This window comes from Anser brachyrhynchus (genome assembly GCF_964034855.1).
Source record: "Anser brachyrhynchus genome assembly, chromosome: Z".
Classification (NCBI taxonomy): domain Eukaryota; kingdom Metazoa; phylum Chordata; class Aves; order Anseriformes; family Anatidae; genus Anser; species Anser brachyrhynchus.
The window spans coordinates 36,425,598-36,444,644 of NC_137697.1; the positions used below are offsets into that span (position 1 = coordinate 36,425,598).

Below are 19,047 nucleotides of genomic sequence, written 5' to 3' on the forward strand. Positions count from 1 at the left end.
CTCCATGGCTGCAGCCTCAGATCTTGGCTTCAGTGCTCACCAGTGACATGAACAACTTGCCTGCCACAGCCTCCAAAGAACCCGTAAAATCTCACATGCCAAAGGTGTTACCAGCCCAGCCCTTCTCTTCCTCACCCACACGCTGCTCATTCCTCTCTGTGCGGAGGAACAGAGAGCAGCAGTTCCAGCTGCTCCAGCACAGCATTTTCCCTGGGCAGAACTACGGGGAGGGTCACGGTGAGCATAACTGGAAACAAGTTTCATGAACAAAACTGCCTGCCAAATCAAAGACACGGGAAGTGGTAGCATGAAATGGCGAGGGGAAATGGGACACTTCAGTCAAGCTCCTCTATACCGATGGGCAGGGTACCTTCATTATCTGAATCGTACACTAAAGCGTAAATTTACACTTTACGAGCTATTCTAAAATCTGCCCTGCTTAATAATCTGTATCAGCAAGAAAACACTTTAAAGTGTCTCTCACAATTAAACCCAGGCACAACCTTGTATAAATCAAAATTTTGCTACCATATCAAAACGTTACACTGGGGCTGTATAACGTTGCCCATATCCTCATTACATGCTACACTAATTACTACCAGCAGATTCAGAATTTTCTGCACATTAGAGGCTTTTAGAGGAGCTATAAAAAATTTCAGGCACCATTAATTTAAATTTGTATTGAAATTTCCTTTTGACAGATGGCCAAAAATTACTTATTATTTAGAGTACCAGAGCTGCCTGTTTGCACATTAGAAGAGGAAAGGGAAAAATTAAAAGCAAGAAGGAAATTTATGTCACGTTCATTACCTGTTAAATGTTAAGGAGCATTATCCTGCATGAATAAATTATTTCATACAAGCACACAGACTCCAGCTGCTGGCAACTGGCACGTTCTGGCTGACAAAAAACATCTCAAGTCACACAGCAGACGATCATAAAAAGCCTCTCTTAACCAGGAGCCACTTAAGGGAGGACAGATCGATAGAACAAGCGACTAACTGCTACTCTGGGCATCACTGAAAACATTTAAGGAAATTAGCAAACTATTTCACCTTGCAAGGCTGGCAGCAAGCCCCATAATGCTGACACACAAGCCAACTCACAACCTGAACACTGTACAAGACAAACATCTACTTATCATTTCAAAATAAATTGCTACAAAGTAGTGACACCCTCCTCTCAGTGTCAGAAGCTGTATGAGTAACAGTGCATTTGAATCATTCTAAGTAATTTCAGATGAACTAAACAAAATCAGTCTTTTTAGTATAAACACACCCGCAATACTCGTACCAGCATAAATACCCCAACATCCCACTGACATCATGGAAAGAGGACTAATAAATCTATTTAAAACAGTAATTGGCATACCCTATATGCTAGCAGTTCTCTTTATTCACCTTCATGAGTGAAAGGCTTGTGGTCTCAACTATACAGGTATGCAAGCCTGCTAAAGAAAATGAGCATTTTTATATTCTCCGATATATATAGATATCTGCCCTACTTGCACTTGTTTGTTTGGATGTGGAGAAAAAAGAAGAACAGCTAAAACTATTTGCTCAGAGTGAACAGCGGGTGTTCTGCCGAAATCATCATTAATCTGTGCCTGGTTTCACTGCACAAAGCAATAATCCCAGTTTCTAGCCCTCGTGACAAAGAAGCTAAAGTGAAATCCAATGCGCTGTTGTCCTGTGTCGGTGGATAGACAGCTTCAGTGCCTTTGCTGCTCACAGTAAAAACTGACAGTTCCTGTCAGCTCCTGGTTGTTATGCAGAACCACGTGAGTAACAGTAAAACTGACAACAACCAGCTCAATTTCATTCTGCTGGGACAGAGCAAAGTTGCCAATGGCAGCATAGATACGTGGGGGAGGGCACGGGACATGTCCCCACTGGGAACTGCTGGAGAAGCAAAGGCATGCCCCCTCACACGGCAGCCCCTGGTGGGACAGGTCTGTGGTGGGGCAAAGCCTGTGCCTGGCACTGTGCTTCTCCTGACTCTGTCCAGGGCACATGAGCAAAACAATCGTAGCACATCCTGAGCTGAAGGGACCTTAGTTGAGTCCAACTCCTAACTCCACACAGGACCACCCAAAAACCAGACCATGTGTCTGAGAGCATTGTCCAAATGCTTCTTGAGCTCTGTCAGGCTCGGTGCCATGGCCACTGCCCTGGGGAGCCTGTCCCAGTGCCCGACCACCCTCTGGGTGCAGAACCTTTCCCTAACACCCAGCCTGACCCTCCCCTGTCCCAGCTCCATGCCATCCCCTCGGGTCCTGTCGCTGTCCCCAGAGAGCAGAGCTCAGTGCCTGCCCCTCCTTCTGGTCTATCAAGATCTTTCTGCAAGGCCTCTCTACTTTTAAGGGAGTCCACAGCTCCTCCTAATTTAGTATCATCTGCAAACTTGCTTAGTATGCATTTTACTTCTGCATCCAGATCATTTAAAAAACACTGAAGAGAGCTGGCTCCAAAATGCAGCCCTGAGGACACCCTACTGGCCAGTTCCTGGCAATCTCATCAAACGCTCCTAAAACTTGTGCTGTGAACACCTCTTCTGCCGTTTGGCCACCCCCAAGAATGAATCACACATTTCTTAAAAAAGCACCGCTGAAAACTTGACAAATTGTTTGCAAGTGTTCAGTAAGTCAGGTGCACACATCTTGCCCTTTGTACGACAAGCACCCTTTTCATTTCACACTCACCATCACCTAAACCCACTAAATCTTACGCTTCTGAAGATTGTGCAAGCTGTTCAAGCTCTACTCTAACTGCATCCAGCTACCCAGGGCTATGCAGGTAACTGCGCAACCAGCGACAACTGCTTCTGCCGTGAGTTGGTAAATGGCCAGTGGCAGTGAGGAGAGCAGGCTGATCCAGGAGAGGGCAGAGCCAAGATGCACCTTTCCATTTGCAGCATTAAAACTCCAGCATCCTCTGTGAGACTGTGATGGTTATCAAGTACAGATGAGCACACAGGAATATATGCTGAATTGCTGCAGTATGCATCACTGAATGCTCAAAATTACATGAGCTGCAAGATATGTATTACGGCTGTTTATAAACACTATCATTCACAGGATGGCGCACGTATGTACACCACAGAGTCATTAAGAGCGTGAAAACTGACTTCTGGGAGAGGAATATAGGATTCTTAGTGAGTGCTGCCTTCTGCAGCTCCTTTCACTACAGTTAGCCAACAGCTGCTGAAACCACAGCAGGTGGGAACCCGTTTCTTCCCTGAAAGTGACACAGCTTTCCATAACTTCAATGCAAATGGTATTATGCGGATATATCAGAATTACAGTTTTACAGCCTCCGAAGACTTAAAACCACCGGCTAATTCTTTCTATCTCCGAAGTTTACAAAGAGACTCAGGACAGTCCTCTTTACCATATCCGAGAACAGTCCCAACACTGAGAGTTGGCCAAGGGGCAGAGATCTGATCACCAGCCTCGCTGGATGGTACATCACTGGCAATCCTAGCTGCACTATGACCAGCCACTCTCTTAGTGTGATACACAGCCTATTCAGGACTCTGATAATCAGCATGAAGGTCACACCCTGGTTTCAATCAGTGACTTCTTCCACCACTCCAGACCACATGTCAGAAAAATGCAGCGTGCAGCTCTTTTGAGCCTATCCTTCCACCTGCAAAATGGAGTCCTACCTTAATGGAGTCTCTGTCTGCGTGCAGAGCAGCCCCACACACATGGAGGAGAGGAGGCAGCAGCAGGGGATGAGGAGGTGGGGGGAAAGAGAGAGAAAGAGAAAAGTACTAGTTAGTTTACATAAAATTACACACTTATCATTCTCAGAAGAAAGAATCTTGATATCTGTTAAATAATAAATCGCACAGATGTTAACTTTTCTGTACAGTTAATTATTAATACCCTACAGCCAGATTTATAAAACCAGAACTCCACCTTTTGAACACACTTTCTGGCTACTACAAGGTAATAAATACTAAAGCAATTAGCTAGTGAAAATTACTTGTGAATATTGTTGTTGTTTTTGTTGTTTGTATGTTTTTCAAAACATATGGAGAGTTAAAAAATAAAAGAAAGAAGGAATAAGAAACAAATGAAGCCATGTACGCATCTGGCAGTGCCTACCTCTTTGGTGATCGTTATCATGGTGCTTCTTTTCATCTTTGATCGGGAGGTGGGACTGCCCCCCCAGTGCGCTGGACAGTGCCAGAAGGCCAGCACTGCTGCCAATGGGTGGGATGGTTGGAGGCTGCAAGCCTGAGGGGTGCGGAGTGAGCGGCACGGGCAGACCATGTCCGTGTGACAAATGCTGGGCCTGGAGTTGTTGCTGCTGTGAAAAATGAAACACAGATATTGAATGTGTTCAGGGAGAGGGGGGTTGTCTGACTGATCCTGTACATCAAACCTAACTGATCAGATCAACCAATACATCCGATCAACCCACGTATTAACTCTCACAAACACCTTGGCATTTTAAAAATGTCTGTATGTTTGGACACAACACAATCTGTAAACTTCAGGCTGAATTAACAAAAAATAATTATAAAAAAAAAAAGATTTTTTTCAGTTTTAGTGAATTTTTTATTCCTCTGACAGAGCTGCTACATTTTATTCTTGCTAGCAGAAACACACAACGTACAAGTCTAATCAAAACATATGTAACTATAAAAGCAGTTATATAATGCAAAAAAAAAAAAAAGCTGAAAATTGAGAAAATTAGTGTTAAACAGTTCTCCCAGCGCTACTGCACAGCATGCAGTGAGAGTTAATTTGAAAGAGAAAACCTGAATTAACAATCCAGAAAAGGAAACTGGTTGCAGCCACCGTTTTAAGCCCTTTAAGTGTCCTCAGCGGTACTTGAGCAAATTACTAAAGAAAATCTAATGTAGCAAGGCTTGGGTCCTCCTGTAGGCTTGCTCAATAATGCTGAAATAATTGGGCACTCTGTGCACGTTTAGTGATGCTCGAATGAAAAGCTAGAGGCCTGCCCTTGTACTCTTCTCTAGCTGCTGACTCTGTGTTGTGACAGGTTTATTTGAGTGGGACTGTGATGCATGCACCAGTAACTGCGCTGACAAGAGTTTAAAGTCATTTTTACCAGTACACTGGCAACACATAGAGAAAGCCCTTGAGAGGTTCGAATTGGAGTGCTTGACCTCAACTAGGGCTGCATCAAGCTCTGTGCTATGCTAACCATTGTGGGTAGATAGTTTGTTTGTTGCTACTGAATGGGAAGGCATGAAAAAAAAAAAGTTATGTTAAATATATCCCAAGAGAGATCTGTTTAGGTCCATGACTTGCCCACTAACTGTCCAACTAATTCCTGTTCATACAGAAACTAGATTAGCTTTGAAATTTTCTCTTAGTTTCCAAGCAGTCACTTCTCAGGACTCATGGTAAATCAAATCAGAAGTCCTCTAGGATTGCTCTCTTCCCTGCACGTCTTCATAAAGGACTTTGGAAGAGGAAGAAATAAAAACTTAACTCACTTTGCATAAAAACATTCCATTTTAAATTCCTAATTGCGGAGATTCAAGTTCTGCTTTTATTTGTTTTTCATTTGAATCTAAATTCAGTTCCCACCTCACAGCCTAGCTCTCTAATCAATCGAGAGGCAATAATGCTGTTCACTTGATTTTTCCCTCCCCTCCCTAGCATGAAATCTTTACATATGGGTGAGCAGAAAGTAAAAGAATGCAAGTCATGTATACAGCACGCCACATAACTCATGCAGCACCCTGCACGCACACATCCCTCCACACTTTCCTGCGAAGGTAGAGATCTTTCTCCTACTTTTCAAAACACAATCCAGGCGGTGGAATCTGAGTGACAGTAGCACGTACACGGCATCTGACTCAGCCCAGTGCCAGGGACAGAAGATGAATGACCCAAAAGGAAGGGGAAAAATAACACAAATATAAAAAATAGGACAAAAAAAGACACAAAAAGAAAGAAAACCAGAAACAAGATTCTTGCAGGTGGGAAAGAAAAATCAATCCTCTCCCTACTTGCAAACCCATGTCACTCTAGTTAACTGTCCTTTTTTGTAGAAAGTACCAAACACATTTTGTTTGTTTAGTGCTCTTATGGAAGGATGTTTCATTGCTCAGAATTGAAAATTAACTACAACAAAATGAAACGAGACAACTGTGTGTTGGTTAGCTTTAGAATTCGAATGGGGGTACCTTACAGCAAGGGAACAAGCTGGCATGCTGGGTTTGTGGAGGGAGGAGGACAGAGAGAAATGATAAACAGAGAAAGAATATGAGCAGACAAAAGATCCTGTAATCCAGAATCTTGGATTTCGTTTTAAACATGGATTACCCGTTCCTCTTTGAAAATGTGCTATAAACCAATGCAAGAAGATGTCTTCCTGAGTTTGCCAATGGCTTTGAGAAGCACCAGAGAATACCAGCAGTGACAGAGTTTTGCTCTTGTTAACTCTTTCACTGTTGATCAAAGCATACAAGTAAGGGTCACTCGCTGCACAATTCTGTACAATCCATAGATATTTGCCTACCAATCTACCCAATTTGCATTATATGACCTTCTCTGTGGATACAGGATGGTTTCCAAAGAGCTTGAAGAAAATGTCCGTACAAACTCAATGGCATTTTTACTGGACTTTGTTGGGAGTTTCTCTACATAACTCAGCCATACAGCACCACAGGCTCTGCATATTGGCTATGCCAAACATTAACATCTCCCGGACATAACTTGGGCATTAAGATTAGTATGTGCAATGACTCCTCAGTGCAGCAGCTTGAGATCACCCAGAACTGCATGGCTGGCCCAGATTCTCTTGACCAAGAACTAAAATGTTTTCCCTTGCAAGCTGACTTGCAGACATCTCTGAAAAGAACTGAAGAGAGCAGGTGAAAAAACAAAACAAACCCACAGCCTTCCTGCCACAGAGAACCATGCACACAACTTTTCTGAAGGGACTCTGAAGATCTTTCACAGAAAGTGATGGGAACATGAAATCTGGATGGAAGATGGCCCCACAGTCACGCAGTGCCATTCACTGGTACAGCAGAAAATTGGTGTGATTTAGTCACACTGCAATGGCACAGAGAAAACACTTTGGTATGAAAAACAGACTGCTAACCTAACATCCCAAATTCCGTTACTACCTCACTTGCTCATGCCATGCAGTTGCACATAACGGTGCATATTTATAGACTAGAGTAGGACTGGAAGTTCAACAACACGTGGATTGGGAGTAGGACTGCATCGGTACAGAAAAGGACTATGAGCTCCTCCAATATGATGAGCAACGTCGTATGTCCAAAGTGAGACACCGGTCCAAAAACATAAATGAAAAAAATAGAAATGAAATACTGGGTAGACTTTTGCTCTCAGAATACAATGCCTTGTGGGGACAAAGCTGGCAGTCATCATAAAAGAAGGAAAAAAGTAAATTACAACATAATTAAGCACTGTTTTCTAACGCACATACTCAAGAAGGCAAAGCCAGAAAGTGGTAGCACCTCCCCAGCTGCCATTTCCAAACCTTTGAAATCTATTACTACGTTCAAATGCCTGCAACATTCACAGCTTGGTTTTGCTTTTTCACTACCCATCAGCATCAATAGCGAATATTATCTTCTAGACCAGCCTGTACACAGCTGCTTGGTTACAGAGAAAGTTAGAAAAACATGGGCAATTCCTTACCCGCTGGGCATCTGGTTAGTGCTACAAAGTAGTAAGAAAAAAACATGGTCTTCTCTCTAGTCCTCAAAATGCTGAAGATATGAAATAAGACAACTGACAGATATTCTCCCCACAAATAAATATGCCCCTGTGGAATGCAGGTTACATTCATTTTTGCCTATAGAATGAATTTAGATCGTGAAATCTGATACAATTTAAAAACTTGCAAGGAAAGCCTGAAAATGAACTAACTGAGCAACCACACAATTTTTTGATGTTGCTGTAATGCTTTCACTTCCCACTCCTCCATCTCCTCTTTAATTTATTATCCTTAGTCATGTCATTTGTGAACTCTTAGCATACGGTTAACTAGACAATCCTAGAACAGTTGACTACAGTATGCATAAAATCAAGCGTGCATTTTCGTAACAGGTGAAAACTTGCAAAACCAGTACACCAGGCTTTATTATGCTGTAAATTTTCCAGAACTATTTAGAAATAAAAACAGCTACAGTTACCAACCAAGAAACATACCCTATAGAATCCTACTGGATTGCAATGTTTTTAAGAAATATCCAACACACAAAAATATAGGAGCAAGGGTAAAATCAGTAGTCAGAAAGAAGCCAAAAAAGAAAACCTCGCTCTTTTGGTAATAAGTTTAGGAAGACAGTCATTTAAATAAGTTTGACATTAAAAATTGAATTAAAAATTTCAACAATTATCAACCCATATCAAATAAAGATAACATCTAATTGCTACTAATCTGGTTTGGGTTTTTAAATTTTCTGCATTTTCTTCTACTTAGTCTATAGTGACAAGGGAAAAAAAAACTCCTAAAGCCATGTCTAAACAAATGCATAAAAAGGCTTTGTAAAAGGCTCTTATCTGAGTATCACTAATTTTTACAACTGGAATTATAAATATTGATGCTTAGCTTAATTCTTTTCCCCACACATCTTAAGAGATCAAATTTAAAACAAAATGTGATAATAAACCCACTAACAAATTAGCTTCTAATGCTCTCTTGTTATAGTCAGCACATTCAAAACCTATTTTCCTGGAAAAGGTTCAAGTTTTTACTGGATACTTTCCAAGCAGCTCTGTGTCACAGTAATCTACCACTTTTTCCTTTACAGACCCTGGAAGTGCGCGGCCATTATCCAAACAACCTGAACATACTCCTCTAACCCGAAGACATTTCTAATGTTAACAAACTAACGTCTCAAAAAGACACGTAATCACACACAAACCTGCTATACTGCTGGGGGCACACCAAAGCATCTGACTAAGACAGCTTCATGAAATTATTCAGGTGAAGTGACTGACTGTTCAGAGAGAAACATTATTGTGATAGCATACACACAAAACCCTAATCAGGATAAAAAATATAAAGAGATAAAAGCAATGGCTTGAGTACACAGTGTCAATGGTTCAAAGACCAGCAAGAAAAGGAAGTGCTCTGGCATACACAATTTTAAGCGTGTTTCAGATGATACGAATTTTTATCTGTCATGCCTGTTAGCACCCCCTGACATGATGTGCACTGTCTCCATTTCCTTCCTCTGCTGTCATAACCTCCCAAACCAGGGTTGTTTTTTTTTTTGTTTGTTTGTTTGTTTTTTAATGTTAAGGTACAACATGGCAAAACAGCATAGAAGGACAGTCATGCAATAGCTCCTCCAGTGGAACAGACCTGGAGCTATATGCACATATAACATATGATAGGTTTGTCTTAAAGAGACTGTGGTGCAGATGTAGGATACAGCAACCTACTGTCCTTATGACTGGACTTGTAAGGGAGTGATCATTTTGCATGTGCCCAGTGTGAAAGGATTGCATCAGAGACTGGTGGGAACTCAGTACCCTCATACACAGCTCATCTGCAGCAAACAGTGCTTGTTTCTGCTCACAAAGGAAAACGGATGCACAGGTTAGAAAATCCAGGACAAAGAATGAAAAAACATAAAAACAGAGAAAAATGAGATAAATGAAAAGAACAATAACAAAAATAAGTAAATAAAAAACATTAAGCAAATGCCAAAATTCTTCCTCCCTGAGAATCAGTATTTTCTGTCTTTGAGGATACTGATTCCACAGAAGGAAAGCAAGCTCCACTGAGAAAACTATGGGGGGAAGGGAAAAATCAATAGCTGTCATTAATCAGAAGGGGAGCATTTAGAACTCCTACATAAATAACAAAGAAACTATCAGAATCATATCTCTACAAATTGCCTCAAAGATCTTTAAAGTGATCTACGAATAAGAAGTCAACTCCAGAATCATATTGTGGGATGAAAGGCAATATATGCAGGGAACATTTCCGTTCTTAATCATATATACAGGAACATCTGTCAGGATACATTTCACCATTTGTCCTCCCTTCCCCCCTTATGACTATTTTTCACGCAGTGAAACAGCAAAGACAGAGGATGAAAGCAACAACAAAAAAAATATGATCCACCACCAAACCGAAGACCTGTGGTTAAAGAGGCCAGCATTTTAATAATGAAAAAAAAAAAAAAGCTGGTTTCCCACAAAAGGCCATGTGCATTTTTCCCCAGAATCTCAGAGTTCAGTAGTTCATTTGTCTGTTTGCAGGACTCCTCTCTCATTTTTACACTGGGAGTGGAAGGAGGAAGAATTAGGCTCTTTAAAATCACTTTCTATTATCATTTAATAAAGGGCAGAAATTCTTGCACAAATCATGCCACTTAAGCTCTCTTCTTCCTTCTTCTCCATCCCCTTGCTAGCTTAGGAAAAGAAAATTCGCATCTGCAAAAGAAGGCAGAAAGCACCAAGTGCAGCTGTGCTCAAGGTCTTACCGTAAGAAACACCAGTGGCTTCACATGTGCCTCGCATAACAAACCTCTGCTTCAAAACCGTTTACAAAGACCAGTGCAGAGAAAAGAACAGTGACAGCAGCAACGGGGTGTCTTCATTTACAGAGGGCAAAATTCAGATCTGGACAGGTGCACGCTGTCCTGATTTATCCTATTTACACACACCTGATTTATCCAGACACTCTATTCACATCCTACCCATGGACATTGGGAAGAGATTTTCTCTGCTCTGGGACAGACAGTAGGAAAATGGTGTCTCCACTGTGACTTGGTGCTAAAAGAAAAAGCTAAAAGAAAAGAAATGCCACTGATCACACAGAGACCTGAGTTGCTAAATCCATAAGCAATTCTACCACCAGAGCTTTTAATGTGGCAACAGTAATTCACTTCTAAACTTCCTCACAAGGTATAGTCAAAGAGCCATGCAGTCTTAGCATAAAATGGTATCTTGCACGTGCATTTGCTTGATGCTTTTTTTTTTTTTTTTTTTTAAATCCACCGCTAGTAAGTCGAATTTCTGGATAGCAATCACCAAAAAGCACAGACTACATAGCTCTTTCAGTCCTACTTTCTGTTTTCTCATGGTTATAACACACAAATCCACGCTGCGTTGAATTTCAGCAAATTGTCTTTGTTTGGGATCTTCATACTGTAGAGCACAAAGAAAATTCTCCACAGAAAATTCTTCTCCTATCTGCAGTGATTAATCCTAAACCCCCCAAAAAAGATGTGGTGGTCAATTAGCTGTGGTGCCAAGGTTTGGAAAATCTTGAGAAACACGGAGGCAGAAGTCAGCTCTCCTGCCTGATCAGATACAGCATGTGAGCTGTAGCACTCGTGTCATATGCACTTACTTAAGCATAACGAGCAGGGCCTCTGGCATCAGCATATTGGCAGTGGGATGTAATAAGTGGTCTGCACTTCGCCCTGAAACATGTTACTGACTGCTCCTACAGTGATAGACCAATATAAATTCAGTAGCTACAACAGCTTGCATAAAGAGGAAAATAGTGGCAGCCCACTCCAAGTGTAGGAACAGCATTTAAAATCCACCCTTGGAGCATTTTTTCAGTAAATATGGAACCTGGAATTATTTACATTCTAATTACTTCTCTCAAAAATCCCTAAAAAGATCTTGTGTACTTCATTTTCACCTTCTTTAAATCAGGATAATGCTGCATATGGAAGAGATTTATTTAAATCAGGCCTTACCTATAAGGCTCTCTCTGAAGCTGGCACATGGGAAAAACACTACAAAAAACTCTCTTCACTTCCCCCACCCAAAAAAAAGCAGTGTCTTCAACCCGGCCATACCTCAGACAAATAATTAGAAACAAAAAGATGTTTGCTGAAATGTTTTTCCTCCTACGATTCAATTTCAGGGATTAGGTAGTGTCAAAAAATTTGCAGACCACGTCTCACACATTCTCAGTATACAAACAGCAAAGGAGCAATTAAACAGGGAGGAGTGCATTTCAGTATTTCTTTAGGTACACAAATGAACACAACCGAAAGCACGTACCCATTAAGTCAACCTCGTCTGCCACCTTCCCACTATAACAATCTGTGTACAATATACAGCAGGTGGCCACTTTGTTTTACAGCATCTAAGCTTCAACCACTGCTAAAGACCAGCACAGCCCTTGCACAAGCAATACAAAAGGGCTCGAGAGACAAGTGGCTTGTGCCAGTGCAACAACACAGTTGGGCATTTTGCTGCCCTTCCTTCCCCGTCCTCACTGAAGTTCCCATTTCTGAAGGCATGTGTTTTTTGCAGGAACGGCTTTACCACACAAACCAGAAAGCAAACGTTCACAGTTTACACAGGAAAAGCTTCTGCCACACCTCCCCACGGTCATCTCTCTGCTCGGGCACTGGGCATGGGGTGGCAAAGAGCATCCCTGCCCGGCCCCCAGTCCAAGCCTCAGCCGTCCTCTGCCCAGGTACCACCAGCAACATCATCCCGAGTCCATCCCCACCAAGTGCTGTGGCTCACCCAGAAGCCCCTCTCCTCTCTTCTCCACTGCACAGGCACGCACGAGAGGCAGAAAAAAAAAAAAAAACACCATCCGCAGGGAGGCAGAAATGCCGCTAAATTGCACACCTTCGCACCTAGCAGCAGAAGCTCTGGAGCACAGAGGCCCCGGGAGCAACAGCATGCGCTGACATTAAGTTTTTTATTATAGCCTGTGTGCACCTATCTGCATCTCAATACTCCCACAGCTTTGTGTACCTGCACACCTATAAAGTTGGTACAACAGGCGTCGTACTCCACATCTGTAAAAACGGAATACTCACTTAAAAATAACCAGAAATTACATAATTTCTGAGATGGAGCAAACAAGCACTTCTGCCCCAAACACAGGATTGAAATTTTGACAAGCAGTGTATTAAAGAAGAAACCTTATAGCTTGATGGTTATAAGTCACAATACAGAGGCATCCTTTTTTCCAACAAATGCCATTTGCTTATTTTTAAAGAAGACAATAAAAGTGACATAATAAAACAAAATGCTTAAAAATTAAACCAAAGCCTTCGTTCCCTTTTTTTTTTTTTTTACACTTTTACCCAGATATGTATAGAATGGTAAAAGCAAAATCATTTAAATCATTTCCTTAGTAATACAAGTAATATTTAAATAGATTTAATAGTGCTGCTCCAAACCAATGAATTATGAGTTTAAAACCTATTAAAATGTAATGTTTTTTTCCTGAGCTGAGGGGAGAGAGATTTAAATCCACTGAATTTTAATATTTCAGCTTGAGCTGCAGGAGGTAGAGAAAGTCCAAATGAACTATTCCATCAGCACCATTCAAGCATGAACATTTTAATCAGTTTTACTTCCTTGGAGTTCTCTAACACAGTTTACGCTGTCATTCTGAAAGCACTTAACACAGAGAGTGTGAAAAACCACCAAGGCTTGTTATTGCCTTCACAATTGATGGCAAATAATTTTGCAGACTTCCTATCATTAAAATGTCACTGCTAAAAATTGAGGTTCAGCATTTCTTGTGCTAAACTGCATTTTCTTTGAACACCATCACATACCTGTTCTTAAGTTTTTGGAGCATTTATCTGTTTCTGTGATAAACAGGCAGTAGCCTCCATTTCTGTCTTACTATCCAAATGCAGTTGAAAACTGACTATTTTAAAACAGGGAAAAAAAAACATACTCTGATAAAATTCTTATAAAGTTGCAAGTTAAATTCCCTGGCTCCCTTATTAAAACGTAACCACACTCACACAGCATGTTCCGATTATATAGTACAATGGATTAAAAAAAAAAAAACATTTTAAGAGAGTTAGACAACTCAATTTAGTAATACAGGAAATGAAAACATCATTCCTAATTAGATCATATTACTGATTTAAGGCTACAATTTGTGTGTTGTTCCAACAGTGTGAACTTGCAGTTTCTAATTTAAAAACACGGCAGCTATGACACATGACGAGATCAACTGGATGCATTATGTTGCTCATGCCGATGCACCCAACCTGGAGAGGGACACTGAGTGTGCACTACTAAGTACCCCAAGCAAGAATCCTGCACCATACTGCCCAAAGCAAATACCACCAGATGCAGATTTACAATCCTCTTGCAGAGCATGCTTATGATACATAGTTTTGGTTTAGTTTTTCTCCCTGTATCTCTCAAGAAGAAGATGGATGATATTTAACTTGTTTCAGTCCGTCAACAGTTTTAAACTGAACATGACCTGTGAAAGAAGTCATTATAACTGTGTTTCATTCCATTAAACACAACGAGTTTGTTGTCAGGAGAACAAGCAGTCTCTCCAGGTTCCAGGCTCACTTCAGTATTTTGCATTTAAACTGCACGGATCAGTGATTTGGTTCATTTACCAATGAAGATAGAATAATATTGCAAAGTTAAAAAGGTGCTTCATCAGATTCCATTAAATCAGAGAACATTCATATAAAAATATATATGTGAAACACAAAGAGAGACATGATTTGTGCACATTCTTTTCTTGTGCCATACCCCATTCCAGTAAAATGCATTTTAAACTCTAACCGTAGTTCCTCCACTCAAACGAAAAACAGTTCAGCATCAACGAGGTGAACTGAATATGGCCCCAAAGCACTGAGAAATCTAAGCTACATTTGTATTTCAAAAACTCAGACACTGCTTCTGCCTTCTTCCAATACACAATTCAATGGGTAATTAACAGATATCTTTTGAAAAACTATCAACAGAGAACAAACACTGGAAGCTTTTTAAATATCGGTGTTAAAAGAACACAAACTTTGTCAGACTTACCAAGCAGCAAAATAATATAAAACAACATAATTAGAGATATAAAGAAGACATGATTTCTAATTATGTGTTTTGCTTTTTTTTTATTGGTATTCACTTTACAAAGTATGACAAGCCTTTTCGAGTCCCTTGCTACATTTTCAGACTCTGAATCTCTCTAAGAGCAGGCATAAAATTATTGTAGATATTCATGCAACTAGAACTTAAGCTCTTTCGATAACTTGCTATCTTATTTATTCAATTTTCAATGAATCTCTTAAAGACTGAATTAGATTACTTCCCCTTAAATCTGATGAACATGAAATTTTCAGTCCGTATTGCTCCTGTTTCTCTAAAACTATATAGAGGGCTACACAGCATTTTTTAAGTCAACATAAAACAAGAGTGAAAAAAAGGAAGGTAAAATCACTCTTCTGAGGGAGATGAGAGCTATCCCTTTTTAATCCACAGAAACAAAACTCAGATATTACAAAGATTTCAAGCAATGGAATCTCAATTGACTTGAAAAGATAAATTCAGACAGCAACAGACAAAATAGGAAATTCACTTCTGTCTGCCGGGGGCAGACCAACAGAAGTAACTGCTGGGCTCCCAGACAAGCTTCTAGACTCTATATTTATTCTGTGTAGTTTAGCGGTTCATGAAGGCAGGATAAACTTAAATAACAAGTGCAATAGGCAGTATCTACAATGCCACATGCTCTACATCAATACACTTAACATTTACTAGGAATGTAATTACTTTTCACAGTCTTCCTAATATATGCAAGGGTGAATGACAAAAACGTACACAGACTGTGATATATTCATATGCATGTGTGTGCATGTACACACGCACAACGGTACGTGCATATACACAACAACACTACGTACACACTAGCAAAGCAGACGTAAAAACTTCTACAACAAAGAAGCCAACCTTTAGATACTTACTTTATGCAAAGAATGTTAATAGAAGGCAATATTTTTGGTTAGGTAATGAAAACTAATTGGGAAATTATTCATCTCCCACTCTCCCCACTGGAGCGTAAAAGACGTACAACAAATGTTATTCATGATTCTACACGACTCGCTCTGATTCACCCCCTTCTTTCTAACGGGTACTTCAGAGGAAATAAAGGTTACTCTTTTCCATTTATATCTTCTAATTGACTACCAGTGTTTTCTTGTGGTCAGAGGGATACAAAATAGAGTTAGAAACAGCCTATTAAAAACAAGCTACAATCAGACCACTGCTCTACACTACCGTCAGCAATGATCAGAAGAGTCCTGATTTCCTTGTTAAAAGACAGAGGCATAATTGAAGCAATATCTTCACTTCAGATTGATTATTCGGCGACCCTTATCCACATCTTCACTCAGCAATTTGAATTTTAATGAAAGTAAATGGAATAATTAGCATTTCAAAGTGTGTTTGATACACTGAATAAAAAAAAGGAAAAGACTTTTATGTATAATCTATACACAAAAGAAAAAGCATTTGGGAGGGGGCAGAATATGGGAAGTACAGTTGTAGTGTCTTCATTAGAATAACTTAAACAACTGCTTTTACCAGCTGCATAATTATACATGTGAATAATGTGCTATTAAGCTATGACTTCTCACCTTTATTTTATGTAGTGCGAGCAACCATGGCTTTTGTTGTTATGCCTTTCCTCTCCACTCATAAAATGTAAACACTGTGGCTGCCCACACCCATAAACCTTGCAGGGCTTCTGTACTACCAGCCAATACTGCTGGTCGTAAAGCTTTTAAAAGAGGGGCTCCCCCCACCTGTATTTTTAGACAACCGGGACTGGATCCTGTGAACGAACTGGGGAAGGGTTATTGTGCTTCTTTTCCTTTATTTAAGCAAAAGGTACCTGAATCATTTTTTAACGTATAGAGAGAAATGTGTGGCGTATATTTATGGTCTCGGGCTACCGCACAGAAAAACACAGGGGCAGCAGCAAGGGGAATAACCAACCCCTCAGCAACGCACAGCGCATCATACAAAGGCTATCTGTTAGCATGGCTAGGGGAGCAGGCTGGCAAGCAGTATGCAAAGGAAGCAATGTGGCTTAAAAAGGACAACAGAAAACAGATACCCACTCCGCTTCAGGGAATGGATACAACAGACATTAACCCTCTTAGTCTTCTCAGCGCAGCACAAGCGGAAGTTTTCAAGCAGCAACCAGCTTTTACAAAGATCGAGCTACCCAACTCCCTTCCCCACTGCCCCCAGCTTTTGCCCACCTGATAGAAATGAGTTCAAAAAAGAAAGAAAGAAGAAGAAAGCTGTTTTCAAATACTATTGGAGCTGAAACGGAAAGACCACATACCCCAATGATTGCGTTCAGTTCTGCCATGGTCACTTGCTTGGCACGCTCCACAGCCTGCACCACTTGTTGCTGGTGCTATAAATGAAGATCAGAAACAGAATAAAATTATTTAAAAAAAATACTAAGCACAATTTTTTTTCCTTTTTTTTCTTTTAAATCACATGCAGGTCTTGAAATAATTGTTCTCTAACAGGCAGTCAAATTCTGTGTATAAGGTAAGAGGAAGATTTTATTTATGCTATTACTTGACAGGAATTACACCCTTGCCACCAAAAAGAGCTATTTTATAACCCAGCTATATGGGGGACCTGTCTTCCTTTTGTTCACAAGCACAGTGTGCTCCTGAATTTACATGCCACCTTAAAAAGCAAACCTTAAAGGCATGGAAACTTTTTCATTAAAAAAAAAAAAAAAAAAGGCATACTGGAAAATGAAAGGTATGTATTTTCAACAACCACACAGTGCCCACATCACTGAAGGATATACAGATTCTCCTCCTTGGTACATTTCAAAGCAGCTCAACCGTAAGAAAGAAATTTAAAATGCCATTCACAATTCTGTCAAACACGTGAAAGAGAACTAATTATTTCAATCCCCAACATGTAAATTTTAATAGCTTTAAAAAGTCCATCAAAAACACATGGTCTAATTAACAACACAGTTTACAAGCTTCAGTGGTTATATTATCTCAGTTTGAGTGATACTGTATTAGTGCAGTAAATTCAAAATTGCTGTATGCTGAAAACTGACTGGTATTTATTTGAAAACATCAGCTACAAATAAAAGCAAGGTCCTAATCCTGCAACCGGACCTGTGCCAGTTTGGAGCTCCAGTGGTAGCAAATTCATCTGTACATGCAGCCTTGCAGGATCAGCATTAGAAACGACAAATTGGTGCAATGTAGGGCCAGGGCGAACTGCAAGTAGGTTGTATGATCGGTACTGGGCGTGAATCACCTTTGATTTAGAGCCACAAGCTGAGCATGGTAAGGCAGCCTGAGCTCGGACAGCAGCAAGGGCCCTACGGAAAGGCTCTGTTGCACCAGGGTTTGGCATTCAGGGATACGTCAGTTCTCGGTGTTCCCCCCACTACTATCTTTGTAATAAAGGGAAAAGAGAGTCTGCAACACAGAAACAAAAATCACATTGTCCTTTCCCCTAAAAGCTCTCGGGACAAGGAGAACCAAGCCTAAAAATCCACCCATAACCATGAAAAATGTTGACCCCAGCTACGAAAAATGGATGCTTGCAATAATGAAAGAGGTAATCTAGAAACATTCCTGGAGGGTAGAAAATGGTTTTAAGGTTTGTTTGTTTTTAAGCAAAGAAGAATTAAATGACGGAAATGCCAGGAGAGCAAATAACATACTGCTGCAAACAGAATCACAGCAGTCCCATTTAGGGTTTTCTAAAGCTACAGTGCTAACATAAACCAAATCTGTCACTTAAGAGCAGCCAACATAAAGAACAAAAAGCAGGCCTGAACATGAGCAAATGTATTCTTGGCATTTGGGAAAAAAACCTGCAGTGACTGATGTATCACCATCACGGATAACCGCTAAAAAGGAAATTACAATTCTTAAGCCTCGGGTTCCTGATGATGTGTTATCATCTCCAGGTCATCACGTGATGAGGACAGGTACAGCTTGCATAAATAATGTAGCTGAAAGCCCTGTGATACGTGGCTTTATAAGGCAAGGGGGTGACCATAAAAATTGCAACACCATTTTCTGGTGGAGGTCATTTATATCAAAAATGGATCATAGTGTTTGATCCTGTAATAATAAATAAATAAATACAAAATAATAATAATTAAAAAAAAAAATAACTTATTTGGAAAACAAAAACAACCCACCTCATTTACTGAGAGGTTTACAGTCATCATTGCTTTCCTAACATCCCCTAGGCAATGCCATTTTACATGGAAGTAAAGACAGGAACGTAGCTCTTGATTTGTACATACGAGCACT

At 40.4% G+C, this 19,047-nt stretch overlaps 1 protein-coding gene across 2 annotated transcripts in view; it reads right to left on the reverse strand.

The window, feature by feature from the left end:
* Nucleotides 1-19,047, reverse strand: part of LOC308185290 (transducin-like enhancer protein 4) — a 97,513-nt gene that overhangs the window by 39,423 nt on the left and 39,043 nt on the right. Inside the window, exons 6-8 of one of the 2 annotated variants that reach the window (XM_080573207.1) lie at nucleotides 17,079-17,153; nucleotides 4,112-4,316; nucleotides 3,667-3,683 (exon numbers count right to left, since the gene is read on the reverse strand). In XM_080573207.1, the coding sequence (XP_080429333.1) occupies nucleotides 3,667-3,683; nucleotides 4,112-4,316; nucleotides 17,079-17,153 (297 nt within the window). The remainder of the gene's footprint in view (nucleotides 1-3,666; nucleotides 3,684-4,111; nucleotides 4,317-17,078; nucleotides 17,154-19,047) is intronic. The other variant, XM_080573208.1, reaches the window with a different exon arrangement.